The 22,662-nt window shown below is 44.6% G+C and overlaps 1 protein-coding gene across 4 annotated transcripts in view; it reads left to right on the top strand.

The window, feature by feature from the left end:
- The first annotated feature begins 875 nt into the window (after nucleotides 1-875).
- The window catches only part of PHAF1 (phagophore assembly factor 1), a 98,126-nt gene continuing 76,339 nt past the window's right edge, over nucleotides 876-22,662 (top strand). For 2 of the 4 annotated variants that reach the window (XM_075940358.1, XM_075940354.1), the window contains exons 1-4: nucleotides 1,160-2,395; nucleotides 3,738-3,860; nucleotides 5,719-5,801; nucleotides 20,130-20,213. In XM_075940358.1, the coding sequence (XP_075796473.1) occupies nucleotides 3,797-3,860; nucleotides 5,719-5,801; nucleotides 20,130-20,213 (231 nt within the window). In that variant the 5' untranslated portion in view covers nucleotides 1,160-2,395; nucleotides 3,738-3,796. Of the gene's footprint in view, nucleotides 939-1,159; nucleotides 2,396-3,737; nucleotides 3,861-5,718; nucleotides 5,802-20,129; nucleotides 20,214-22,662 lie in introns of those variants that run through there. The other 2 variants (XM_075940357.1, XM_075940355.1) reach the window with 2 other exon arrangements.

The raw sequence follows: 22,662 nt of genomic DNA, 5'->3' as shown, positions 1-22,662 counted from the left end.
GCTTGTGAAGGGTGGAGATCAATCTGCTGGAATGATACCATGCTATTCTTCTTTTCATGGGACTTCAACCTGCACACAGCCTGCAAAACTTCTCTATTACTAAGGTTTATTTGTGCATGTTAAAATGAGCTGATAGGAGTGCTCAGAACACACTCACCTCTTCGCCCAGCTCTATCAAGGTACAATTCACCTTTCCCTATGTTAACTGAAATTGTAAAATCCTATCACTAGTTGGCTAGCATCATACAACCCCACTTTTTTTTCACTCAGTGGCACAGGTTTCTCTAAGCTAACCATGTAATCTTAAATCAATTTAGCATTTATCCACACTAAGAAAAAGGTGTGTTCTCACCTCAGATTGTGCTAGTTATTTTGTGCTAGGTAACTTAGGTTCTGAACGCTACACAGCTATTTTAGCACACACATCTCAGCTTTTCATCTTAAAACTACCCATGTTTCAGTTGTGATCGAAGTGCACCCCAAAATCCCAGGACCCAGGCATTTTTAAACCCGAAATCACCTCACTTTTGAACCTAGCTCAGGATTTTGGGAGGCTGAGCCCAAGTGTGGAGCAGGCTAACAATGCTACCATGGGGTGCTGCCCTCAGCGCCCTCCTTGGCCCAGCCGTCCCCTAGGAGGAGGGGCTGTGGCGCCCCCCTGCGGGGATCAAGCCCCTTTCTGTAGCTGCCCCCTAGCCATGCCTCTTTCTGTCCCACCTCCCCCGGCTCGGGCGCAAGGCCCCTAGGGGGCGCCTCGGCGCGGGGACTGACCACAGGGCGCTCGCGACAGATTCGGAACTCTAACGCTCCCCGCCCCAGCCCCGGCGCACGCGCGAGCTGCCCCGCCCACGCCTGTCCTCAGACGCCCCGCCCCGCCCATCTGGGGCGGTCTTGCCTGACGGCCGTTGCAAAACGCTTTTTCAGCAGCCGCAAGTGAGGTGAGTGGCGGCCCTTCGGAGCGGGGGAGGAGGCGGGGGACACACCACGGCGGGGAGGCGGGGTGCCCCCCCCGCGTACACCTGGTCCCCTTTCCTGGGGCGGGAGCGGCGGGCGAGGGGCGGCTGAGTCGCTCTCCGCGAGGGAGTGACCTCTTGGTCCGCTCGGAGGGTCCAGCGGGCGGGGGGTGCGCGGCCCGCGCGCCTGTGGCCAACGGCCGGGCCCTGGCGTCACGCAGGCGCAGTCAGACCCTCGCCCCGGGCGTTTCCAGGGTGGGAGGGGCGGCCCGTGACGATGTGGGGGGGCTGTCTGGTGTCGGGAAGCGGGCTGGGGGGGGGGGCGCACAGGAGAATTAGCAGAGCCCCCTTAAAAGGGGGGAGACCTGGAGCCTGGCCCTCCGCTAGCCCTGGGGTTTGGTGACAGCGCGCGACCAAGCCACCGACCTGGGTTTCCTTTCGTCCTTACAGCAAAACCCAACGGGATGAGACAGCCCAGCTTTCCCCATCGCTCTTCCCGCAGCTTTCCTCTTTCAGTGCCTTATGAATAGCATTGTAGTACCTGTTACTTCATAGCTACGCAGAGCGCTCGAGTGAAATAAAAACACTGTCCCACAGCCCTCTCCCCGAAAGTTTTCAGTCCCTGGGTATATGTTAGGAATGTAAAATCTTGTTTTAAAAGTTAACTGGTTTAACATTAGGGCTGCGTCTGCACCGGCATGATGTTGCGCAAATACTTTTAACAGAAAAGTTTTCCCGTTAAAAGTATTTGCACAAGAGAGTGTCTACACTGGCATGTGCCTTTGCGCAAAAGCATCCGTGCCAGTGTAGATGCTCTCTTGCGCAAGAAAGCTCCGATGGCCATTTTAGCCATTGGGCTTTCTTGTGCAAGAAATTAACTTTGCTGTCTACACTGGCCTATCCCTGAGCGGGAGCGTCAGAGTATTTGCGCAAGAACCACTGATTTTGTACATTACAAAGACAGTGTTCTTGCGCAAATACTTGCAGCCAGTGTAGACAGGCGGCAAGATTTTGCGCAGAATCTTGCCAGTGTAGACACAGCCTAAACTTAACCAGTTAACTGGGATCCTATGGGCGAGAGGCCCAACTGGTCACAGGAAGGCTGCTCCACCCTCGTCTGCCATGCTGCGCTGCGGGGCGTTGCTCCCATGCAGCCAAGTCCGCTGCCCTGTGGACTGCTTTGGCCAGCCTGGGTTGAGCCTGCCACGCTGTAGGGAGGGGCTGCTCTGGCTGGGCCTCACCAGAATGCGCTGTAGGCAGGGGGCTGCTTCAGCCTGGCCAGGCTCATAGGGCTGTGGGCCTGGCCAGGCTGGAATACCCCCTACTCAGACTGCTAGTTAACAGCTTACCTGGTATGTGTACCCTACAGTGCCGTTGTGTTCCCCAAATAGCTGCAGTGCAGATGCTTCCTGTCAATGGAAGGAGTTTTTCAGTGGATACAGGTAATCTGTCTCTAGGAGACATGTTCTACGCTACAGAGCTAGGTCAGTGTAAGGCAGATTTGTTTGAACTAATTCTCTATACTAAAATGTGTCTTCTTCCAATATAACTCACATACTGCACTGACTTAATAACTACAGCCCTACAAGAAGTGTAGTCCTTAAGTTCATGTAGTTAGGTCAGTGTAGAAACTGTTGCTTATTGAGGGTATTGCTTCCTGTCAGTAACCACCTCATGATGCTCCATGCTGGCAGTTAAATTGGTGCAAGCGTCTCTGGCAAAGACGTTTACCACTGACAAGCATAGTGTGGATGTGTAAAACTGATTCAATTACTGCAGTGGCTGTAAATTGCTATAATTTAGGACAACTTAATTTTGTAATGTAGACTTGTCCTGAGAGGCAGTAACTGGGTAGACAGAATATTTCTTCCAACCTAGCTGCATCTGCATGGGAGGTGGGTTGACCTAACCACATCGCAAAGACATAATTTTTTTCACAGCCCTGAAGTGTGGACCAGGTTAAGGATGTTAAGGACTAGTTGACTATCTGATAAGCAAATGCTTATTAGATAGTTAGTCGACTAGTTGATTCCCCCTTGCTCTGTCAGATAGAAGCATCAAAGGGGGGAAGAAAAGAAGGTACTTCAAAGCAACGCTGCACAGCTGATCCTGGGATCAGCTGTGCAGTGCTGCCACTTTGAAATGCAGGGGCAGCATTCAAAGGGCAGTGTGGTATAACTGATCCCCGGTTCAAAGGGGCAGCAACGCTGAGGTGGCATTCAAAGGGTAGTGCCACACGGAGCCTGGGGTTGGCTGGGGAGTCCCCAGCTGATCCCGAGTTCTGCTGAAATGCTGGCAGAGCCTAGGAACAGCTGGGAAGTCCCCAGCTAATCCCAGGCTCCATGCTGTGCTTCTGCTTTGAAATGCACAAGAGCCTTTGCTGGGGACTCTCATACATTTCAAAGCTGGCACACTGCGGGCAGCCCAAAGTCACTTCCCACTGGCCCCAGGCTGCACATGGAGTTCCAAATTCTGCCTTTGAAATGTACAAGAGCGTGAGGGGTCTCTTGTACATTTCAAAGGAGGAATGCGAAAGTGCCTATTGACTAGTAAAATAACCAATAGTTAACATCCCTAGACCAGGTGCTAGGTAGGCTTGCTTGGGGGTCTGGTGATAACAAGGGAGGGAATAAAAAAAGATCACATAAGAAGACACAAAACCAATCATGAGCCATTATTTCTCCATCAGAATTTGGAGGCGGGAATGGAATAATTGCATGTTGTTTAGTGTTCAGATGAGAGTCTGATGAGGATTGTACATTAGGTGGTTTTGTCTTGCTCCAGCACAGGTCCAGCTGCAGTAACACTGTGTTTCACTGTGTGACTACTGGTCCAATACGCCAATGCTAGATCTGGAAGTGGTTCCCGAGCGATCTCTTGGGAATGAACAATGGGAATTCAACTTGGGTAAGTGCTTCACATTTACCTTGCCATCACATTTTTCTGTGCTTTGTTTCTAAAGAGTAATAATGGCCAGAGGTTTCTGTAATGCTTCTAAAATGACTAAAGATGACTAAAGATTTCTAAAATGACTAAAGATTTCTCAAGACATTTTAGGTCTCTTGTTTGTGGTGGTTATTTTAAAAAGGTGAAGTAATGTAAACTTTTATTTAATGCTGAGAATATTAATGTATGTGTAAGAATATTTCATGAAAAACTCAAATATTGGACATAAAATTAGCTTTCAGTTTGTAAGGCTCAAATTTCTACATCTGAAAATTAGCAGTTTATTCAGTAAACTGATTGTATGACTGATATGATTAACCCAATATTTGTGTATCCATATAATTACTGAAATAAATGTAGGAGTATTTATGCATTTGCACACAGTTCAGGGTGGTTCGAGTATTGTATACATAAGAATACAGAAATAAACTTTTGTATATATTTCAGTGTGCAGTGATTTGAATTGTGCTGTCGCCTTCCAATTATTTATGTCTTAAGTATTCTGACTTAAGACTCCCCTAGATGGAGCTCCCCTTTTCAGATATCAGTACTCTTGCTATACTAATAATATGTTTCTATAGCTAGCTCACTGCTGGTCCAGCCCTGTACAGCTTTTGTGTTTGTTTGTGTATTATCTAAAGTTCAATAAAATACTTCAAAATAGATACTACGCTGCACAGATTTATTTCAGTGTATGAGCATTCATTGTTTTTATTTCCTTTACAAAAACAAACACAGAGAAATAAAATTCTCTTTAACCTTCCCATTAAAAAATGTAAACAAATCTTCTAATGCCACCTCAACATTGAGATTATGTACACACAACACCCACAGGAAATTTGTAGTTATAATTCCTGATGTAAACAGAACTCTGTCACATGAGTGTGTGATGTATAAATAGTAGGGCCCTACCAAATTCACCATACATTCTGGGCAATTTCACGGCCAGAGGTTTTTCAAATTGGTCAATTTAATAATTTCAGATGTTTACATCTGAATGTTCACAGTGTTCTAACCATGTGGACCGTGACCGAAAATGAGAACCTGTGGTGGATAGGGGGGTGTCTTGACTTCTGTATCCTTCCCTCTGCCCTGAGCTCCCCTACACTTCCCAACCCTCTGCCCCACACCACCCACTCTCTGTTCCTTTTCACCCTGAACTCTCTAGCCTTCATTTTCCTTCATTTTTGAAAAATACAGCCATTGAATAAAGCATGTACATTTTTCATTTATTTAAACAAAATAAAACAAAAAAACTTAAGTTAAAGACCTGAGCAATGCTGGGTACATCTGCTAGAAATGGTATATAATGGGCTTTGGATTGGCCCTTTGACACATTATTGGAAAATTAAATCCACCAATGTAGGTGACGCAATTAAAAAACTACTGACTGCATGTAAGAAAAGTGTGTATGTGCATAGTGTAGTGCTTGAGGGATAAGCACAGACCTTTCTGTTCCAGAGATAGTTCTGATGTCACAAATGAAGTATAGTGAGAGAAATGTAGCCGTGTTAGTCTGGTGTAGCTGAAACAAAATACAGGACTATGTAGCACTTTAAAGACTTAACAAGATGGTTTATTAGGTGATGAGCTTTCGTGGGCCAGACCCACTTCCTCAGATCAAATAGTGGAAGAAAATAGTCACAACCATATATACCAAAGGATATACAAATGAAGTAGGCTTTTGTTGTTGTTTGCAGATCCTTTTGTTGCAACTTATTTTAGGTGATGAGCCAGTTTTACCTCACTTTTAACTTGTTGGCACAGTTTATTGTCTGTGTGGACATATGAAAGTATTATGTTATGTATTTATTTACAGGAATGCCATTGGCTCAAGCGGTAGCAATTCTTCAGAAACACTGTCGTATTATCAAAAATGTCCAGGTTCTCTACAGTGAGCAGGTGAGTAGAGAATGACCATGCCAGGCTATTAAAGTAATATTTTTGTGATAACTGAGCAGTAAGATGTGTGTCAATATTGAGTAATGCTACATGCTGTGTATTGTTCAGTTACATGTTATGGCTGTTGCCTAATATCACTCACGCTGAAGTTCATAGATTTTAAAAGTGGCTAGTTAAATAGTATGTGTGGTTTTCAACTAACTCTTTGAGGAGGGAAATCAAAATATTTTGTTAGCTCCTAGGATTAAGGTTCTTAGGCATGATATTGCTATAGTTTGGAATTTTCAGGCACCATCATTCTTTTTTTTAATGTTGATATGTTTTAGTAGGGTGGGAAATGTTTTGAGAACGGAGAGTTTATTGCTGAGGTTGCTATATTGAGTAATTATGACTCTGGATATAAAATAGTTTAAACAAATAACTTCCATTTTGAAACTGGATTTAGTTGTATTATATAGGAAAGGACTTGTGCAGCTCTGCTCTTTAAGTGGGCAGTGATCTTGCAGTTTTTTTGCATTTTTTTGGTCAAGTGTTGTAATATTTTATAATGGCAGGTTGCTTCTCATTTTCTCCATTCATGTCTGAACTGAGGGAGGGAGGAAGAGCCCCTTTGAAATCCTGTTTCTGTCCTTCTGTGAATCTGCAGTTCTGGTTGCAAGAGCAGATGCAATAATTTAAACCACCTAGATGTCTTAATCATGCTTTAGCATGATTTAAACATTATGCAGTGTTCGTATGCTTTTGATGTTCCTCCTTCTTTGCATGCTTTAGTGCAGTGGTTCCCAACCTTTTTTATATTGAGGACCGACAAACCCATTCACAAACTTTTGGCGGACTGGTAACATTTTATTTGTATATTTGCATATTTGTTATGCAAATAATAAATATGCAAATAAAATGTTACCAGTCCGCCAAAATATATACCCCAGTCCTGGCCCCCAGAGCCGCTATGAACAGCCAGCTTCAGCTCGGCAGCCGCCAGCCACATGCCCAGGGTGCACCCCCAGCCAGCCAGGGCACAGCCTGGCAGTGTGCCGTGTCTTGGCACCTGTCCGCAGACCAGCAATTGGGAACCACTGCATTAGTGTGCTGCAGGCGAAACCTGTTAACTAGGTGTGATAAAATACTTTTTTGAACTTCTCTAGTTTTTTGGGGAGCATGGGAAAGGGAGATAATGAATATCCTGAAAATATATATGAGCTGCCTGTACTGAGCTACAGTAAGCTTCTAATTTGTCCTGTTGTTTTTAGGAAGTAGTAGATTAGAAGACTTTTTCACATTGTCCTTAATTAAATCTTTTACAAATTGAGTTTGTATCAACAGCCTAAATAGAGCAAGAGAGCCTTTGACATAAGGATAAAAAAACAAAATTGCACATTTTCTCAACCTCTATCAGCATAGTGCACTGCAAAATATCTTCAGGGTTTATTTCAAAGAATAATGTAATTCTTGTTTCACTGTATGATGTGGTATAATAGAAGGATTAATGCCCGGTGCTAGAAAATATAACATACTGTGGGGTGAGCTGTATGCATTTAGAAAGATTATACTGAGACTGGGATCTTTCTTCCAAGACCTTTTGCTTATCTTCACTCCTCAAATGATCATAATTATAGAAATGTCTTTAGTATTCTGCTTTTTAGGGAGCATTGGAAGTGATGCTAAACACATTTGTGTTTAGATTATAATCACTCAGTACTAAGCATTTATATAAATTAAGCTCCAGTTCTGCAGTAGATTGCATGTGGGTCTAACCTTGTCCTGGAGCAGATCCTCATTAATTTCATTGGAGCTTCCTGGGTTCAGGGATCTGCTGGAGCAGTTACTTGGTTTCAGGGCCTTAATGAAGTGTCTCTTATATTGTCTGGTCAAAAAGAGTTATGTTTATATACTTTCAATGTTTAAATTTAGGTAACTCATTTTCCCAGGATGTATGTTTCCAAAACATACATTTAAACAATATAATATAACATCTTAAAATATATTTGAGAATCTAGATTACTATGCTGACACTCCAAGCCCTGGTCTGCATTCTAGGACTTTATTTCAAAATAACCCTCCGAATGTCAAATTTATAAGCAGAACTTGTGCACTACCAAGCCCATTATTTTGAAATAATAGTCTGCGGAGTTAGAAATCTGTACTCCTACTTTTCACCAGGAGGAACACTAATTTTTAAATAATTATTTTGAAATAATGGTAGTGTGGATGCTCCCCAGAGTAATTCGAGCTATTTACTCCCCGGTGCTTCTAGGGGCTCTTTAAATCCAAAGTAGTGTGTCCACATTAATGGGGTTTGCCTCGGACTAATTTTGACGCTTCCCTGTAGTGTTGATACGCTAGTTCGAATTTGTTAAATCGGGAGTTAAGTCAAATCTAGTAATTTCAGAATACTTTTCTAATGTAGACATGGCCCAAGAGTGTGTTATTTCTTTAAAAACTTATATAAAAAGACTTCTCAAATTCATCCAGCTGATGTTAAGGCTCTGATTTTAACATGCATGGGAAGACTGAAATGCAGCAGGAAAGCTTTATTAACCTGTCTCTATACGTGTGAATTGAGGACAAAGCTTACTTTTGGGATTTTATTGCTGGTAAATTTTGATCTGTGGATATTTGATATCTTTATTTCTAAACTGTCAATGGGAGCTGGAAACCATGAGTTTATAGATCTCTCCCTTCCATCCTATATGGTCAGAGTGTAGTAATGCCTTCCATTTCACATAGATTTATTTGGAGTGGTATTGTGTACTAATCCCCTATGTTTGGGAATGGTTAATCCCAGCCACCTCCTGGGATTTTCTGTCATATTGAAATTTCACTTTAAGTACTAAAAAATACATTAATTTAATTTGTGTCCCTCAAATCTCTTTCTCCTGGCCACAAAATCTTCTAGAAGGGACTAGGAGCTGCAGGCTGTGGTAATTATCAAGCTTGCTTTCAGGTGTTGGTTTTCTCTCCTTAATAATGTTTTCAACTTTCACATTAATGCTGAATTAAATTTATAAACATCCAGCCTAGAATCTCATAACTCAATTTGTTTCATTTCCTGGATATGAGTTACTAAAATGAGTAAAATGCAGAGCCTTTCACATATTTTCAGCACCAGCTCCCACAGGGGGGAATCTAGTAGTGACATTGCCTAGGCTTTTTGGGTAGTTGACTGCTCAACTAGTCACTTACGTCCCTACTGCCTCCGCGCCTCAGGCTCTAATTCGCAAACATGCATGACTACAGGTGGGGCAGGCAGGGAGACTGACAGGCAGGGAGAAATGTGCTGGGCTACTGGCTGGGAATCATCCAGGTAATTCACCTGGTCAGAGCCTAACTCTGGAACCACAACCTTTTCGCCCATTCCCCCTCCCCCACTACTGCCCTCTAACCCACATAATCCAAACCCTCTGCCCCCCTCCTGAACCCATACTCCCTCCTACACTCCAATCCTCTGTCCAAATCACAGTTCCTTTCTGCCCTAGGTCACAACCCAAACTCCTGCACCCTCTTCCTTTGCCCCAGGTCATAACTGCCTCCTTCACTCAGACTCCCTCCTGCACCCCAGTCCTGTACCCCAAACTCCCTTCTGTACCCAACCTCCACCCTCCACCCCCTTCCATTAATATCATGGAAGAGTCCAGCCCTTGACCACTTTCCAAAATCCTGGAGTGGCCCCCCCCATCAAAAATTATTGCCCACCCCTGCAATAGATGCTCTTAACTATGTGTGCAAAGTCTCTAAATTAATTTTCTAAGGAATCAAAAGAACCATCAGTACCAGCATTAGAGCCTTTCTCTTGATATATGACATGTAGTACCTTCTAATTTTAGACAGCATTGTATGTTTGCACATTTACTTTCAGCTACTTTATTGCTTGAATAGAGCTTAACTTGGTTTTCTGTAAGAGTGGATGTAATGAAATGGAGAGTAAGAATGACTGTTGTTTGAGTTTCCGATGGCATTCCCTAGTTTGTATTTCTCCCTCTCACGATAAATTATTTCTGTTTCCCTTCTCGTAGTTAAAAGGGGCATTGCCAATTGATTACAGACCCCAAAATGTACCCTCTGTAAAGGAAAACAAATCCTAGGTGGCATTTCTGAATAGAGAATTTGTGTACATTGTTATAGTAGCAGTTAAAACAGATCATAGGGAAAATTATATAGTACATGTAATATTCCAAACCACATTTAATCTTAACTACCAAATAGTCATGGAATAAACTGCATTTATTTTCCACATTTGATTTTGTTTAACTCAGTTAATTTTTTTTGTTTTGTTTTGGAAAATAAAATGAACATTCTTCATTTAAATCATTGCACTCGTGTGAGGCTGGGGATAAGGGGTTCAGTATGTAGGCTGCTCTGGGGAAAGAGGACTACTCCTGCCCTCTCTCCCTTCAGCATGAGGCAAGGTGAGAACAACACCTCTCTATTTCAGGGACATCTAATTTTCCTGACACAACTAATTTGTTACTAGGGCTGTTGGGGGGACTGCTCCAGTCCAGCTGGAGCCGCCCCCAGCCTGTGTGGCTCATACCACCCCCTAGCACCCTCCTCCCCACCCCCGATCTGCCCCTGTGTGTGGCTGCCACTACTTCCCCATATCCCAGTTGCCGCCTGCTCCAGCCCCAGCAGCCCCACATAGGGCTGCCACCTGCTTAGCTGGCCCCACATGGGCCTGGTGGGGGTGGAGCATCCCCACAAGGAGTGGAAGGTTGCTCCCAGGTGCCAGTTAACCGTTACCCAGTTACTCATTCACAGGTAGCTGAATACCAAATTTGGTGGACCTAGCTCTTGCCATTTAGGAGGAGTTCTTGAACAAAGAGATGTACAGACAAACTCTCTCAAATATATAGTAGACAAAAATAGTACTAATTCCTCTCATCTGAAGGCACATCTAGTCGGCTTACTGAAATTATTGAATCTGAATTAAAATCATAGATTTGCTTTGGATATAGTTATACATTTTGCCATAACAGTCTATTCATGTTAGTCTACTTTTTTCCTAGTACTGTCCCCTAGTGGTCCTTCTAAGCTGTGTGGCAGCACAGGTTCACAGGTGATTAATCAGCCCCGCCCAGTCAGAGGCTCAAGGGCTCCAAGCACAGAGCTAATTGACTGGGCACGGGTGATCATAGAACACTAGCACTGGAAGGGACCTCGAAAGGTCATCGAGTCCGGTCCTCTGCCCTTATGGCAGGACCCAGTACCATCTAGACCAAGGCTACTCAACATGTAGCCCATTTGCATGCGGCCCACGGTGCCTTGAGCCACTTCCTGGGCTGCCTGCCTCATCACTGGGGCTCCAGTGACAGCACTGAGCTGCATGACTTTGAACCCGGCTGCATGTGCAGGAGCTGCTGACCAGCAGGGAGGCAGCAAGAGGCGGTGGTAGAGCACGCCTGCCATGTCTGCCACAGTGGCAGTGCCTCCCCGAGCCAAGCCACATCGGCACATGTGCAGGAGCTGCCAGAAGTGGCAAGAGGCAGTGGGAGAGCTGGGTAGCAAGGCACGTGGCCACTTCTCCTGTGTCCTTGGGTGCCCCAACCCAACCCTTGAATTCTAACCGGCTGCTGGTTGGTTTGAATTAAAAATCCTCTTTCTCTCTCACAACTCTTCCCCCCAGCATTTATTAGTCCTGGTTTTTCTGCCACCTCCAGAACTTCTCACTCACCTTCCGTGGCTGAACCCACAGTGCACAGTCAACCTGTGGAACTCTTTGCCAGAGGATATGGTAAACATTTGGACTTTAACAAGGTTTGAAAAAGAGCTAGATAGATTAATGGAGGCTTGGTCCATCAATGGCTGTTATCCAGAATGGGTAGGAATGGTGTTCCTAGTCTCTGTTTGTCTGCAGATGGGTGACAGGAGAGGGATTAGGTGATTATCTGTTGTGTCGTCTTTGTCAAAAGAATGTCGCCGCGTTAAAGAAAACAAACCTGCAACGGCACCATGAAACTTATCACCCTGAGTTCAAAGACTTCTATACACCTGACAGTAATTTAAGAAAAACTAAGATACGTTCCTTACTAAAAGATTTTCATACTCAACAAGATATGTTCCATTCGCAAGTTAAAGACAGTGATGCCATTACAGAAACCTCCTTCAAAATGGCTTGGCACATAGCTAAATCAAAAAGACCTTTTACCAAAGGTGAATTGATAAAGCAGGGCTTCTTTGACTGCAGCGAATCACTTTTTGCAGAATTGAAAAACAAAGAGGGTATAGTTAAACAAATATCAAAACTGCAAGTGTCTGATTCAACTGTAGTAAGACGAATTGAAAGCTTTTCAGGTGATGTGTTTTCTAAATTGTTAAAATACATTGAAAGCACTGAGTATTTCAGTTTGGCAGTGGATGAATCTACTGATCCTTCAGATGTATCTCAGCTCATAATCTGGGTTCGTTTTTTCAATGGCAAAAAGTATGTTGAAGAAATGCTTACTCTGCTACCTTTGATGGGTCAGACTAGGGGAGAAAATGTTTATTCTGCCATTGATGGTATTTTCTGAAGGACTAGGAAAATGAATTGATTTGAAGAAGCTTACTTTGGTAACAACTGATGGTGCTTCCTCCATGGTTGGAAAAGAGAAGGGGCTAATTTCTTTGCTGAAGAAAAATCCACAGTTTCCAGATTTCTTTTCATACCATTGGATTCTTCATGTTAGCATCCCAGGGGATTCTGCCCATCAGGTCTCTGAGAGAGTCAAAATCTGCTTTTCTGAAGTTCAAGGTGTGTATTTTACTACTCTCTTTTCTTCCTTTGGTCAGGATCCTGAAATCTACTATCTCGTGATCACTGCTTCCCAGGTTGTCACCCACCTCTACTTCCCCTATTAGTTCCTCTCTGTTCGTAAGCAGATGGTCAAGCTGCACACAGCCCCTGGTCGGATCCTTCGGCACTTGTACCAAGAAGTTATCCCGAACATTCTCCAAAAACGTCCTGGATTGCCTGTGTACTGCTGTATTGGTTTCCCAACAGATGTCAGGGTGATTAAAGTCCCCCACAAGAACCAAGACCTGCAATCTGGAAGCTTCTCTCAGTTGTCCTAAGAAAGCCTCATCTACCTCATCCACCTGATTCGGTGGCCTGTAGTAGACACCAACCACAACGTCACTGCTATTGTGTTTGCTCCTCTAAACCCATAGACTCTCCCTCTATATCATAGTGCTCTCTTACATACAGTGCAACTCCTCCTCCTTTTCTCCCCTGCCTGTTCTTCCTGAACTGTCTATACCCTTCCATGACAGTGCTCCAGTCATGCGAGTCATCCCACCAAGTTTCTGTTATTCCAATTAAATCATATTTCTTGGACTGGGCCAGGGCCTCCAGTTCTTCCTCTTTGTTGCCCAGGCTTCTCGCATTAGTGTACAAACACCTCAGATAACCAGTTGATCGCCCTATCTTCTCCATTCGAATGAGTGGTCCTCCTTTCTTGCTCGTTCCTCTTTGCATTTCTTCCTGGTATCTGACTTTCCCACTCCCCTTAGGGTCACCGTCCCCCAACGAACCTAGTTTAAAGCCCTCCTCACTAGGTTTGCAAAGCCTGCCCGTGAAGATGCTCCTTCCTCTCTTGTTTAGGTGGATCCCATCTCTTCCTAACAATCCTTGTGTCCGGAACAGAGTCCCATGGTTGAAGAAACCAAAGCCCTCTCTGCGACACCACCTGCACAACCATGCATTTACTTCCTTAATTCAGCAATCCCTGCCCAGTCTTTTCCCTTCAACAGGGAGGATGTACAAGAACACCACTTGTGCTCCAAATTCTTGGTTCCTTCTTCCCAGCACTACATAATCCGCAGTGACCCACTCAAGGTCATTCTTGGCCGTATCGCTAGTTCCCACGTGAAGAAGCAACAAGGAGTAGCGATCCGAATGCTTGATCAGTTTGGTAAGCCTCTCAGTCACATCCTGAATTCTAGCTCCTGGTAAGCAGCACACCTCTCGAGATTCCCTCTCTCCTTCCAAACTCCCTCTCTAAACTCCCTGTTAGCACTCATCTGTTCACAAGCTCCTTGGTCGCTTGCTCACTGCTTTACAAAGCCCTAGACTGCCTGAAAGTCCCTCCCCCTACCAAGGCTCAGCCAATCAGCAGAGGCTTCTAGAATTCAAACTTTAATTAGAAGCCAACAGTTTCCACCTGCTATTCATAGCCCACACTCCATGAAGGAGAGGGGGAGGGGAAAGGCGAAGTGAAAAAAAAAACCATGTTTGTTGACCCCTTCAGAGAACTCTAAAAGATTAGCAAGACATGATTTCCCTTTATAGAAACCATTTTGACTTTTGCCCAACAAATTATGTTCTTCTTTGTGTCTGACAGTTTTATTCTTTACTATTGTTTCATCTAAAGTGGTCGATAATAGATCCCTATTGTTATATTCTTATTAGAGCAGGGAATTACTATCCATAGCGGTTCTATGGAACATGTGGATTCATTTAAGATTTTTACTTCATTTGATTCTATATTTTCCTTCACATATAGTGCCACTCCCCCACCCACACAACCTGTTCTGTCCTGTTCTGTTGTGCCCCAGAATGATTGTGTCCCATTGATTGTCCTCACTCCACTAGGTTTCTGTGATGCCTATTATATCAGTATCCTCCTTTAACACGAGGCACTCTAGTTCATCCATCTTATTTTTTAGACTTCTAGCATTTGTGTACAAGCACTTTAAAAACTTGTCGCTGTTTATTTGTCTGCCCTTTTCTGATGTGTCAGATTCTTTTTTATGTGAATGTTTTTCATCTGATCTGGCCCATACTTTTTCCTCTTCCATCCTCCCCTCCTGACTAAAACCTAGAAAATCTCTATCAATAGATTCTCCTCTAAGAGATGTCTCTGTCCGATCTACATGCTCCTCTGCACCAATTGGCTTTCCCCCATCTCTTAGTTTTAAAACTGCTCTGCGACCTTTTTAATGTTAAGTGCCAGCAATCTGGATCCTCTTCGGTTTAGGTGGAGCCCATCCTTCCTGTATAGGCTCCCCTCATCCCAAAAGTTTCCCCGGTTCCTTATCAAGCTAAACCCCTCCTTCCTACACCATCGTCTCATCCACACATTGAGACTCTGAAGCTCTGCCTGCCTACCTGGCACTGCATGTGGAACTGGAAGCATTTTTGAAAGTTCCACCTGGATTTCAGTCTCTTTCCTAGCAGCCTAAATTTGGCCTCCAGGACATCTCTGCTACCCTTCCCTAGGTCATTGGTATCTACATGTACCACTGGTTCCTCCTCAGCACTACACATAAGTCTATCTAGATGCCTTGAGAGATCTGCAACCTTCGCACCAGGCAGGCAAGTCACCATACGGTTCTCTCGGTCATCGCAAACCCACTATCTACACTTCTAATGATCGAATCTCCCCTTACTAATCACTGCCCTTTCCTACTGACTGGTGTTCCCTCCCCTGGAGAGGTAACCTCAGTGCAAGAGGCTACCCCAACATCTGGAAGGAGGGTCCCAACTATGGGAAGGTTTTCCTCTGCTCCCATTGACTGCTCTCCTTCCCTGAGCCTTTCATACTCCTTACCAGCACAGGGGCTGTCTGACCAGAGGCGGGACAATTCTACAGTGTCCTGGAAAGCCTAATCTACGCACCTCTCTGCCTCCTTTAGCTCCTCCAGTTCAGTCACCCTGGCCTCCAAACCCGTACACGGTCTCTGAAGGCTAAGAACTCCTTCCACTGAATGCACACACATATCACCCACCCATAGGGCAGGTAATCATACATGCTACACTGAGTGCAGTAAACAGGATAGCCCCCATTCTGCTGTTGGACTTCTGCCTGCATTCTCTCCTACAGCTACCTAGGTTATTGATAGGGTTTCTAGTTAAAAGGTTTTAATTAAAACTTCCTGATTTAACTAAACTATAAAGACTGCAGAAATTAGATGGCTGAGTCAATAGTTATAAAGACTGGCAAGTGTACCCTGGCCCCTTCCCACTCCCCTTCCAAACTCCCTCTCAAAACTCACCATTTGCTGCTCCAGTTCGCAAAGCTCACTGGTTGCTGACTCACTGCTTTATAAAGCCCTGGCCGAGGTGGAACGAGGTGTACAGATAGTTCGGAATGGCTTGCTAGTCCGAACTATCTAGCCTGTGCCGCGTGTAGCCGTGCGGCACGGGGTTTGAACAAGCCGGTATTTAAAAATGGCGCCGGCCGACTTCTGCAAATAAAGCCCGGGAAATTCAAATCCCGGGTTTCATTTGCACGTTCGGTATGCATACGTTACCCCGCTAGAGCGTACTAGCGGGGTAGTGTAGACATACCCTTATAGTCCTAACCTTCACAGCCTCCTCTGGCAAGGAGTTCCACAGGTTGACTACACGCTGTGTGAAGAAGAACTTTCTTTTATTAGTTTTAAACCTACTACCCATTAATTTCATTTGGTGTCCTCTAGTTCTTCTATTTAGGGAACTAATAAATAACTTTTCTTTATCGGCCCTCTCCACACCACTCATGATTTTATATACCTCTATCATATCCCCCCTCAGTCTCCTCTTTTCTAAACTAAAATGTCCCAGTCGCTTTAACCTCTCCTTATATGGGACCCGTTCCAAACCCCTAATCGTTTTAGTTGCCCTTTTCTGAACCCTTTCCAAGGCCAAAATATCTTTTTTGAGGTGAGGAGACCACATCTGTACACAGTATTCAAGATGTAGGTGTACCATAGTTTTATACAGGGGCAGTAAGATATTCTGTGTCTTATTTTCTATCCCTTTCTTAATAATTCCTAGCATCCTATTTGCCTTTTTGACTGCCGCTGCATACTGTGTGGAAGTTTTCAGAGAACTGTCCACGATAACTCCAAGATCGCTTTCCTGATTTGTCATAGCCACTCCCCAACTTACGAACACACCGACTTACAACCATCTGTACTTACAACCAACCTCCCATTAACCCCATTATAATATTTTTGAGTTCAGAACCATTGTACGTCAAGTTTTTCAAACAGCGTGTTTAAGGATATTTCCGACTTACAACCAAATCGAGGTATGACCAAGTGTTCGGAACATAACCTGTTCGTAAGTCAGGGACTGCATGTAGTTCAATGTTCCCTTTTTCCTGCAGTTCCTCACAGGCTTTTTTTTTTTTTGTGCATCACCCTCTGGATATTTGTAGCAAATGCTGCATGTTTTGTCAAGGAATTTGTTGGGGTTTTTTGTTTTTGTTCTTTGCAATTTTTTGAGAGTAGTCTCTCACTACAAATGAGGCAATGTGGATATCCAGACCTATCCACAAATGCTTACAAGTCTGCCCACTCCTTTTGAAAATGTTGGTACTCATCATCTCTTTTTCTCTTCACCATTTTTAATGTTGGGGATTACAGAGTTCACCATCACGTATGATGATGGAAAGATTTCTTGACCAATCAAATAAAGAGAATATTCCCCCATTGAGTTGAAATGATGGATGGTTGTTAAAATGAACAGTTAAAAGTGAAATAAACAACATAAAAAATCTTTCCATGAGTAATTATGAGTTTTTTAAATTTTGAATTAATTTTTCATTTTAATTTTAAAAGTTGTGTGTATTTGGAGAATGACAAAAGAGACACGTATGGTTCCATACTGAGCCGTAGGTTGCTAGACCGCTGTGCTACCACAATATGCCACTGAAAATAGAAACAGATGGAGAGTCTGAGCCAAAACTAATTTAACCCAGTCCAATGTCTGTTCATTCAGTGGGCTTTTGTTTAGGCCTCTAGTTGTTGTGACTCACAGTAACTAAGGAAACCTGAATTTACCGTATAAGGATCTGAACTACCTAGATATTTGAAACACGTGCCACTTTATAATATGTGATCATTACCCAGGAGAGCCTCTTAAGTTTTCGCTTCATAAAACTGGCCCAACAGTGCTGAGTACAATAAACTCTCCTATATGATAAACAATGAATGGTCCTGCAGCACCTTAGAGACTAACAAAAATGTAGATGTTATCATGAGCTTTGGTAGGCACAATCCACTTCTTCACTTGAGTCATCTGAAGAAGTAGATTGTTCCCTTGAAAGCTCATGATACCATCTACATTTTTTGTTAGTCTCTAAGGGTATGTCTACACTACAAAGTTAGTTCGAACTAATGGACGTTAGTTCGAACTAACTTTCATAGGCGCTACACTAGCGCTCCGTTAGTTCGAATTAAATTCGAACTAACGGAGTGCTTAATTCGAACTAGGTAATCCTCATTCCACGAGGATTAAGCCTAGTTCGAACTTACTAGTTTGAATTAAGGGCTGTGTAGCCCCTTAATTTGAACTAGTGGGAGGCTAGCCCTCCCCAAGTTTCCCTGGTGGCCACTCTGGCCAACACCAGAGAAATTCGTCTGCCCCCCTCCTGGCCCCGGACCCCTTAAAGGGGCACGGGCTGGCTACGGTGCCCGTGCCAGGTGCAAGCCTGCCAGCACCCAGCCAGCAGACCCTGCACCTGGCACGAATCGAGCCACACACCCGATGCCCCCCAGCCCTCCCCCTCTTCCCGGGACCAGGCTGGCGGCTCCCAGGAGCTTGCCTGGGACCGCAAGAGGCGGGCACCCGCCTGGGCTAGTGCGGACATCGTGGACCTTGTCCACGATCTCCGCACTAGGCACAGGAAAGTGGCCGTCTAGGGCAGGAGAGCTGCCAGCCTGGCCACCCAGGAGCAGGTGTGCATGAAAATCAAGATGGTCCACTGAGACCCCTGACCCTGAGCCCTGAGTTTACAATGGCCATCCTGGGTCAGACCAAAGGTCCATCTAGCCCAGTAGCCTGTCTGCCGACAGCGGCCAACCCTAGGGACCCTGGAGGGGATGGACCGAAGACAGTAACCAAGCCATTTGTCTCGTGCCATCCCTCTCCAGCCTTCCACAAATATTGGGCAGGGACACCACTCCTACCCCCGGCTAATACCACTCCATGGACCCAACCTCCATGACTTGATCTCACTTCCCTTTAAACTCTGTTCTAGTTGTAGCCTTCCCAGCCTCCTGCAGCAAGAAGTTCCACAGGTTGACTCTTTGCTTTGTGAAGAACAACTTTCTGTTACTAGTTTGAAGCCTGCTACCCATTCCTTTCCTTTGGTGTCCTCTAGTCCTTCTTTATGGGAACTAATGAAGAACTTTTCTGTATGCACCCTCTCCACCCAACTCCTGCTTTTAGAGACCTCTATCCTGTTCCCCCTCCGTCTCCTCTTTTCTAAGCTGGGAAGTCCCAGTCTCTTTAGCCTCTCTTCATATGGGACCTGTTCCCAACCCCTGATCATTGTAGTTGCCCTCCCCTCTCCCAGCCTCTCTTCTCCTCTTCCACCTCCTTTTCCCAGTCTCCCCCAGTTTTGTTCAATAAAGACAGATTCCATTTTTGAATACATTTGTCCTTTATTTTGTACATCAAGAAGAGGGGCTAGGGAAGGGTAAGTGGAAGGAGGTGAGGGAGGAATGGGGTACGCGCCCCTGATGGGGAGGACTGGGCTGGCTCTGCGGGCTTTTGGGGTGGAACCTCTCCTGCAGCCCCCCGATTGCCCCCTCTCCCCAGATGGCAGCCTGCGGCAAGTGCAGCCGGTCTGATGGTCGAGTGCTGTGATGTGCCCAGTGTGGGTAGTCTGGGCACTCCAAGCCAGGACTGCTTTGCAAGCAGGGCACCCCTGAGAACTGTCTGTCCGGGATGGGGGTCGGGACCCTTTAAGCGCAGCCCTCGGCTAGTCTGAGACAGCATCTCCACGCTCTAAGTCCTCCTTTGATGCCCTGCCGGCACTGCTTCCAGCCATCCTTAAGCCTGGTTCAGGGTCCACTTAATGTGGACATGCTAGTTCGAATTAGCAAAACGCTAATTCGAACTAGTTTTTTAGTCTAGATCCGTTAGTTCGAATTAGCTTAGTTCGAATTAACTAATTTGAACTAAGTTAGTTCGAATTAACGTTGTAGTGTAGGCGTACCCTTTGGTACTCCAGGACTATTTGTTGTTTTTAATTTTTTTCAGTTACGGATTAACATGACTACCCCTCTGAAATGTCTCCTGTATGATGTATTTTTCACTCTAAAACTGAAATGTCAGTTTCAGTTGTCCTTTTTCCATCTTAAAAGCTCAAGAAAACTATAGTATTGCTAGGTTGTGAGTTCATGTAAGGTGTGAACTTAACAAAGACACTTCTGTTTCATTAAATAGAGAAACTGAAAGGGGTTTGTCAAATACAGTTTGGTTTAGGCATATATATATAGAACAAAATATTGGCTTGCCTGGTGCCAGTTGATCCAGCTATTTGGGGAAAATACTTTTCTTTGCTTTTTATATATGTGGTGACACTCAGCTTTTCATCTAAAGGATTCTTCATTAAGCCAACTTCTGTTTTTGTTTTACAGTCTCCTCTTAGCCATGACCTCATCCTTAACTTGACTCAGGACGGAATCAAACTGCTGTTTGATGCTTTCAATCAGAGACTTAAGGTAAAAAAAACGAAGAGGGGGAGGGGTAACCAAAATAGATTTTAGCCTATTCTTACCCTTAAATTAAGAAATCCTATTACTTTCACATAGTGTTTATATGTCATTTTAGCAAAATCTTACAATAGAAGACTATATCTCTGTGTTTCAGTGGTCAGACAATTTATAAATATAGACTATTTTGAAACACACTGAACATTTTCAAGACTGCCAGTGGTCCATATGTGACCTTTCTTGACCACGCTACCCCAAATTGGGTCATATACTACAAATGGCTGAGATCAGATCCTGCGATATCGAAGTATTGGTAGATGTGTGGTAGTGGTTTCCCTCCCCCATGTGCCCTTTTGTTCTTTGCTTCTGTTTTATCCATATAACCATTGTAACTCCCTCCCCACCTCCCCCCATTCTTGATTTCAGTTGAATTAAGTTCATGGTATACTAATGTAGCCCCTACATTACAACTGTACTCACTGCACCTGTACTCATGTGGCCTCCGAGAAGGCCAAATGCAAATAAATAGGTACTTCTGTATGGAGTTCAGCTTACATTGAATTGTCATTTGTATCAAAGACTGATCATCAGCTCAGCAGTGTTCCCTGCAGTATCCATTAAGTGACACTGTACTCAGCGAAGTGCATCTGAGTGCTTTCCATTTTCATCAGAAGCTGAGACAATGCTGGTATTCAGGTGACATAGTTACTCCAAGCAAGAGGAAAGGTTCTGGTGTGGAACTCCACAGAGATTTGATTAGGTTACTATAAAATAAAAAAGCTTTATCATTTACAACACCTGCACTCTTTCTAGGTAACTGGATCACTTGTCTGCTTAGTTGTAGGATAGTGAGTCTTTGACTACTGATTCACCAGTTAAGTTCTGGCCCAAACTCTGAACAGTGTTAGCTGTTCAGTAGTCTGTCAAAGCATCTTAGTGACACCCCTCTACATGCTGTTTTTGTTGCACTTTTTTGGTATAATAAAACAGTGGCTCTCAACCGCCGGGCTGCAAACCACTGGCTGCCAGGCCACGGCAGCTGGCAGAGCTCAAGCGGGCTGTTCCTGGCAACTCACCTCCAGCAGCCGTGGTGGCAGCAGGAGGCGCCTTTTCTCTCTCCTCTCCACTGCACTTGGGAGGGAGAGGGTGCAAAGGAGGAGGAAGGCGCGCATGCCGCCAATGGTCAGTCCCCCGCCCGCGTGGCCACTTTTGCAAGCGGCGGCAGGAGGAACCTCCCCAGGACTACACTTACCCTTCTCCCCTGACTGTGCAGCTGCTTTTGCTGGCGGTGGCAGGATGAGGCAGAGCAGGAGGCGCTTCCCCTCCGTAATGGTGGCTGATTGGGGCTCCGTGCTCCCCCGCTCTATCCATGGGAGCACAAGACGTGCTTGGGGAAAGGGAGGGCATGAAGGAGGAGGGCTGCTCTCCCTGCCCACATGGCAGTATTGACCATGCTCTCTAGAGGGGGCAGCCTTGCTCTGGTGAGTGCAGGGGTGAGGTGGTGCAAATGGGTGTTGGATGAGGGCGTGGTGGGGTTATGGGCAAGAGGGTGTTGGCATGGGCTGTAGGAGTCAGAGGTTAAAGGGTCACAGGGTATGGGGCATAGGAGTGGGAGTCAAAGGGTACTAGGCATTTGGGAGCAAGGGGCTGGGTTGGGGCTAGGCAGCTGGGAACTTCTATTTGCAAATTAATTATTTGCATAATGAATAGGCACGTAAAATGTTGCGGGTCCACCAAAGATTTGTGAGTGGGTTTGCCAGTCTGCAGCATAAAAAAGGTTGGGAACCACTGTAATATAAAGCCATTATCTGTTTGGCAACAGATTGGCATGCTACATGGTATCACCTATAGAAAAGAGAAGTACTGTATGAACAGGATTAGTAAGCTGCATTGTTGGCTCTGACTTGAAAGGTGATGCCTGGAACCTTGCTTTTTCTACTCACGGCTGTATCTGTTCTGTCTGTAGAGAACTGCAACCTTTCCATTTAGACTTTCTGTGAGCACAAAAATCACTTTAAAGCCACTACAGAGGGCTGAAGGGAGAAAATTAATCAACTGAAATATAAGATATCCTAGTGGACTAAATATTTGTGAGTTGCAATTAAGTTGAATTATAATTTTAAGTAAATTTAAGATCTCTTTGTAGTTCAGTGCTATTATGTATTCATGATGGTTAGAGCTGTACCTTAAATATTTAAAATTAAGTTTTAGACTAATTTTCAATTAAGATTCAATGAAACTGAAATGGGATGTGGTCAGATATTTCTCCTCTAACAGAATGGGCTGGGTTTCCCAATGTGGGCTATTGCCTAACTGTAAAAACTCTTTTCAGTAGTTTAATTTCATAAAGAAACTGAGCTTTCGAAAATAAAACCTTTTTTCGAAACATCCTGTAAACCTCACTTTTTGAGTACAGGATCTTTCGAAAAAAGGTTTTATTTTTGAAAGATGCCCGTCT

The sequence above is a fragment of the Pelodiscus sinensis genome, chromosome 12 (assembly GCF_049634645.1).
Source record: "Pelodiscus sinensis isolate JC-2024 chromosome 12, ASM4963464v1, whole genome shotgun sequence".
Taxonomy (NCBI): domain Eukaryota; kingdom Metazoa; phylum Chordata; order Testudines; family Trionychidae; genus Pelodiscus; species Pelodiscus sinensis.
Note: the sequence above shows the minus strand (reverse complement) of the source record. Positions and strands in the feature narration are given on the sequence as shown.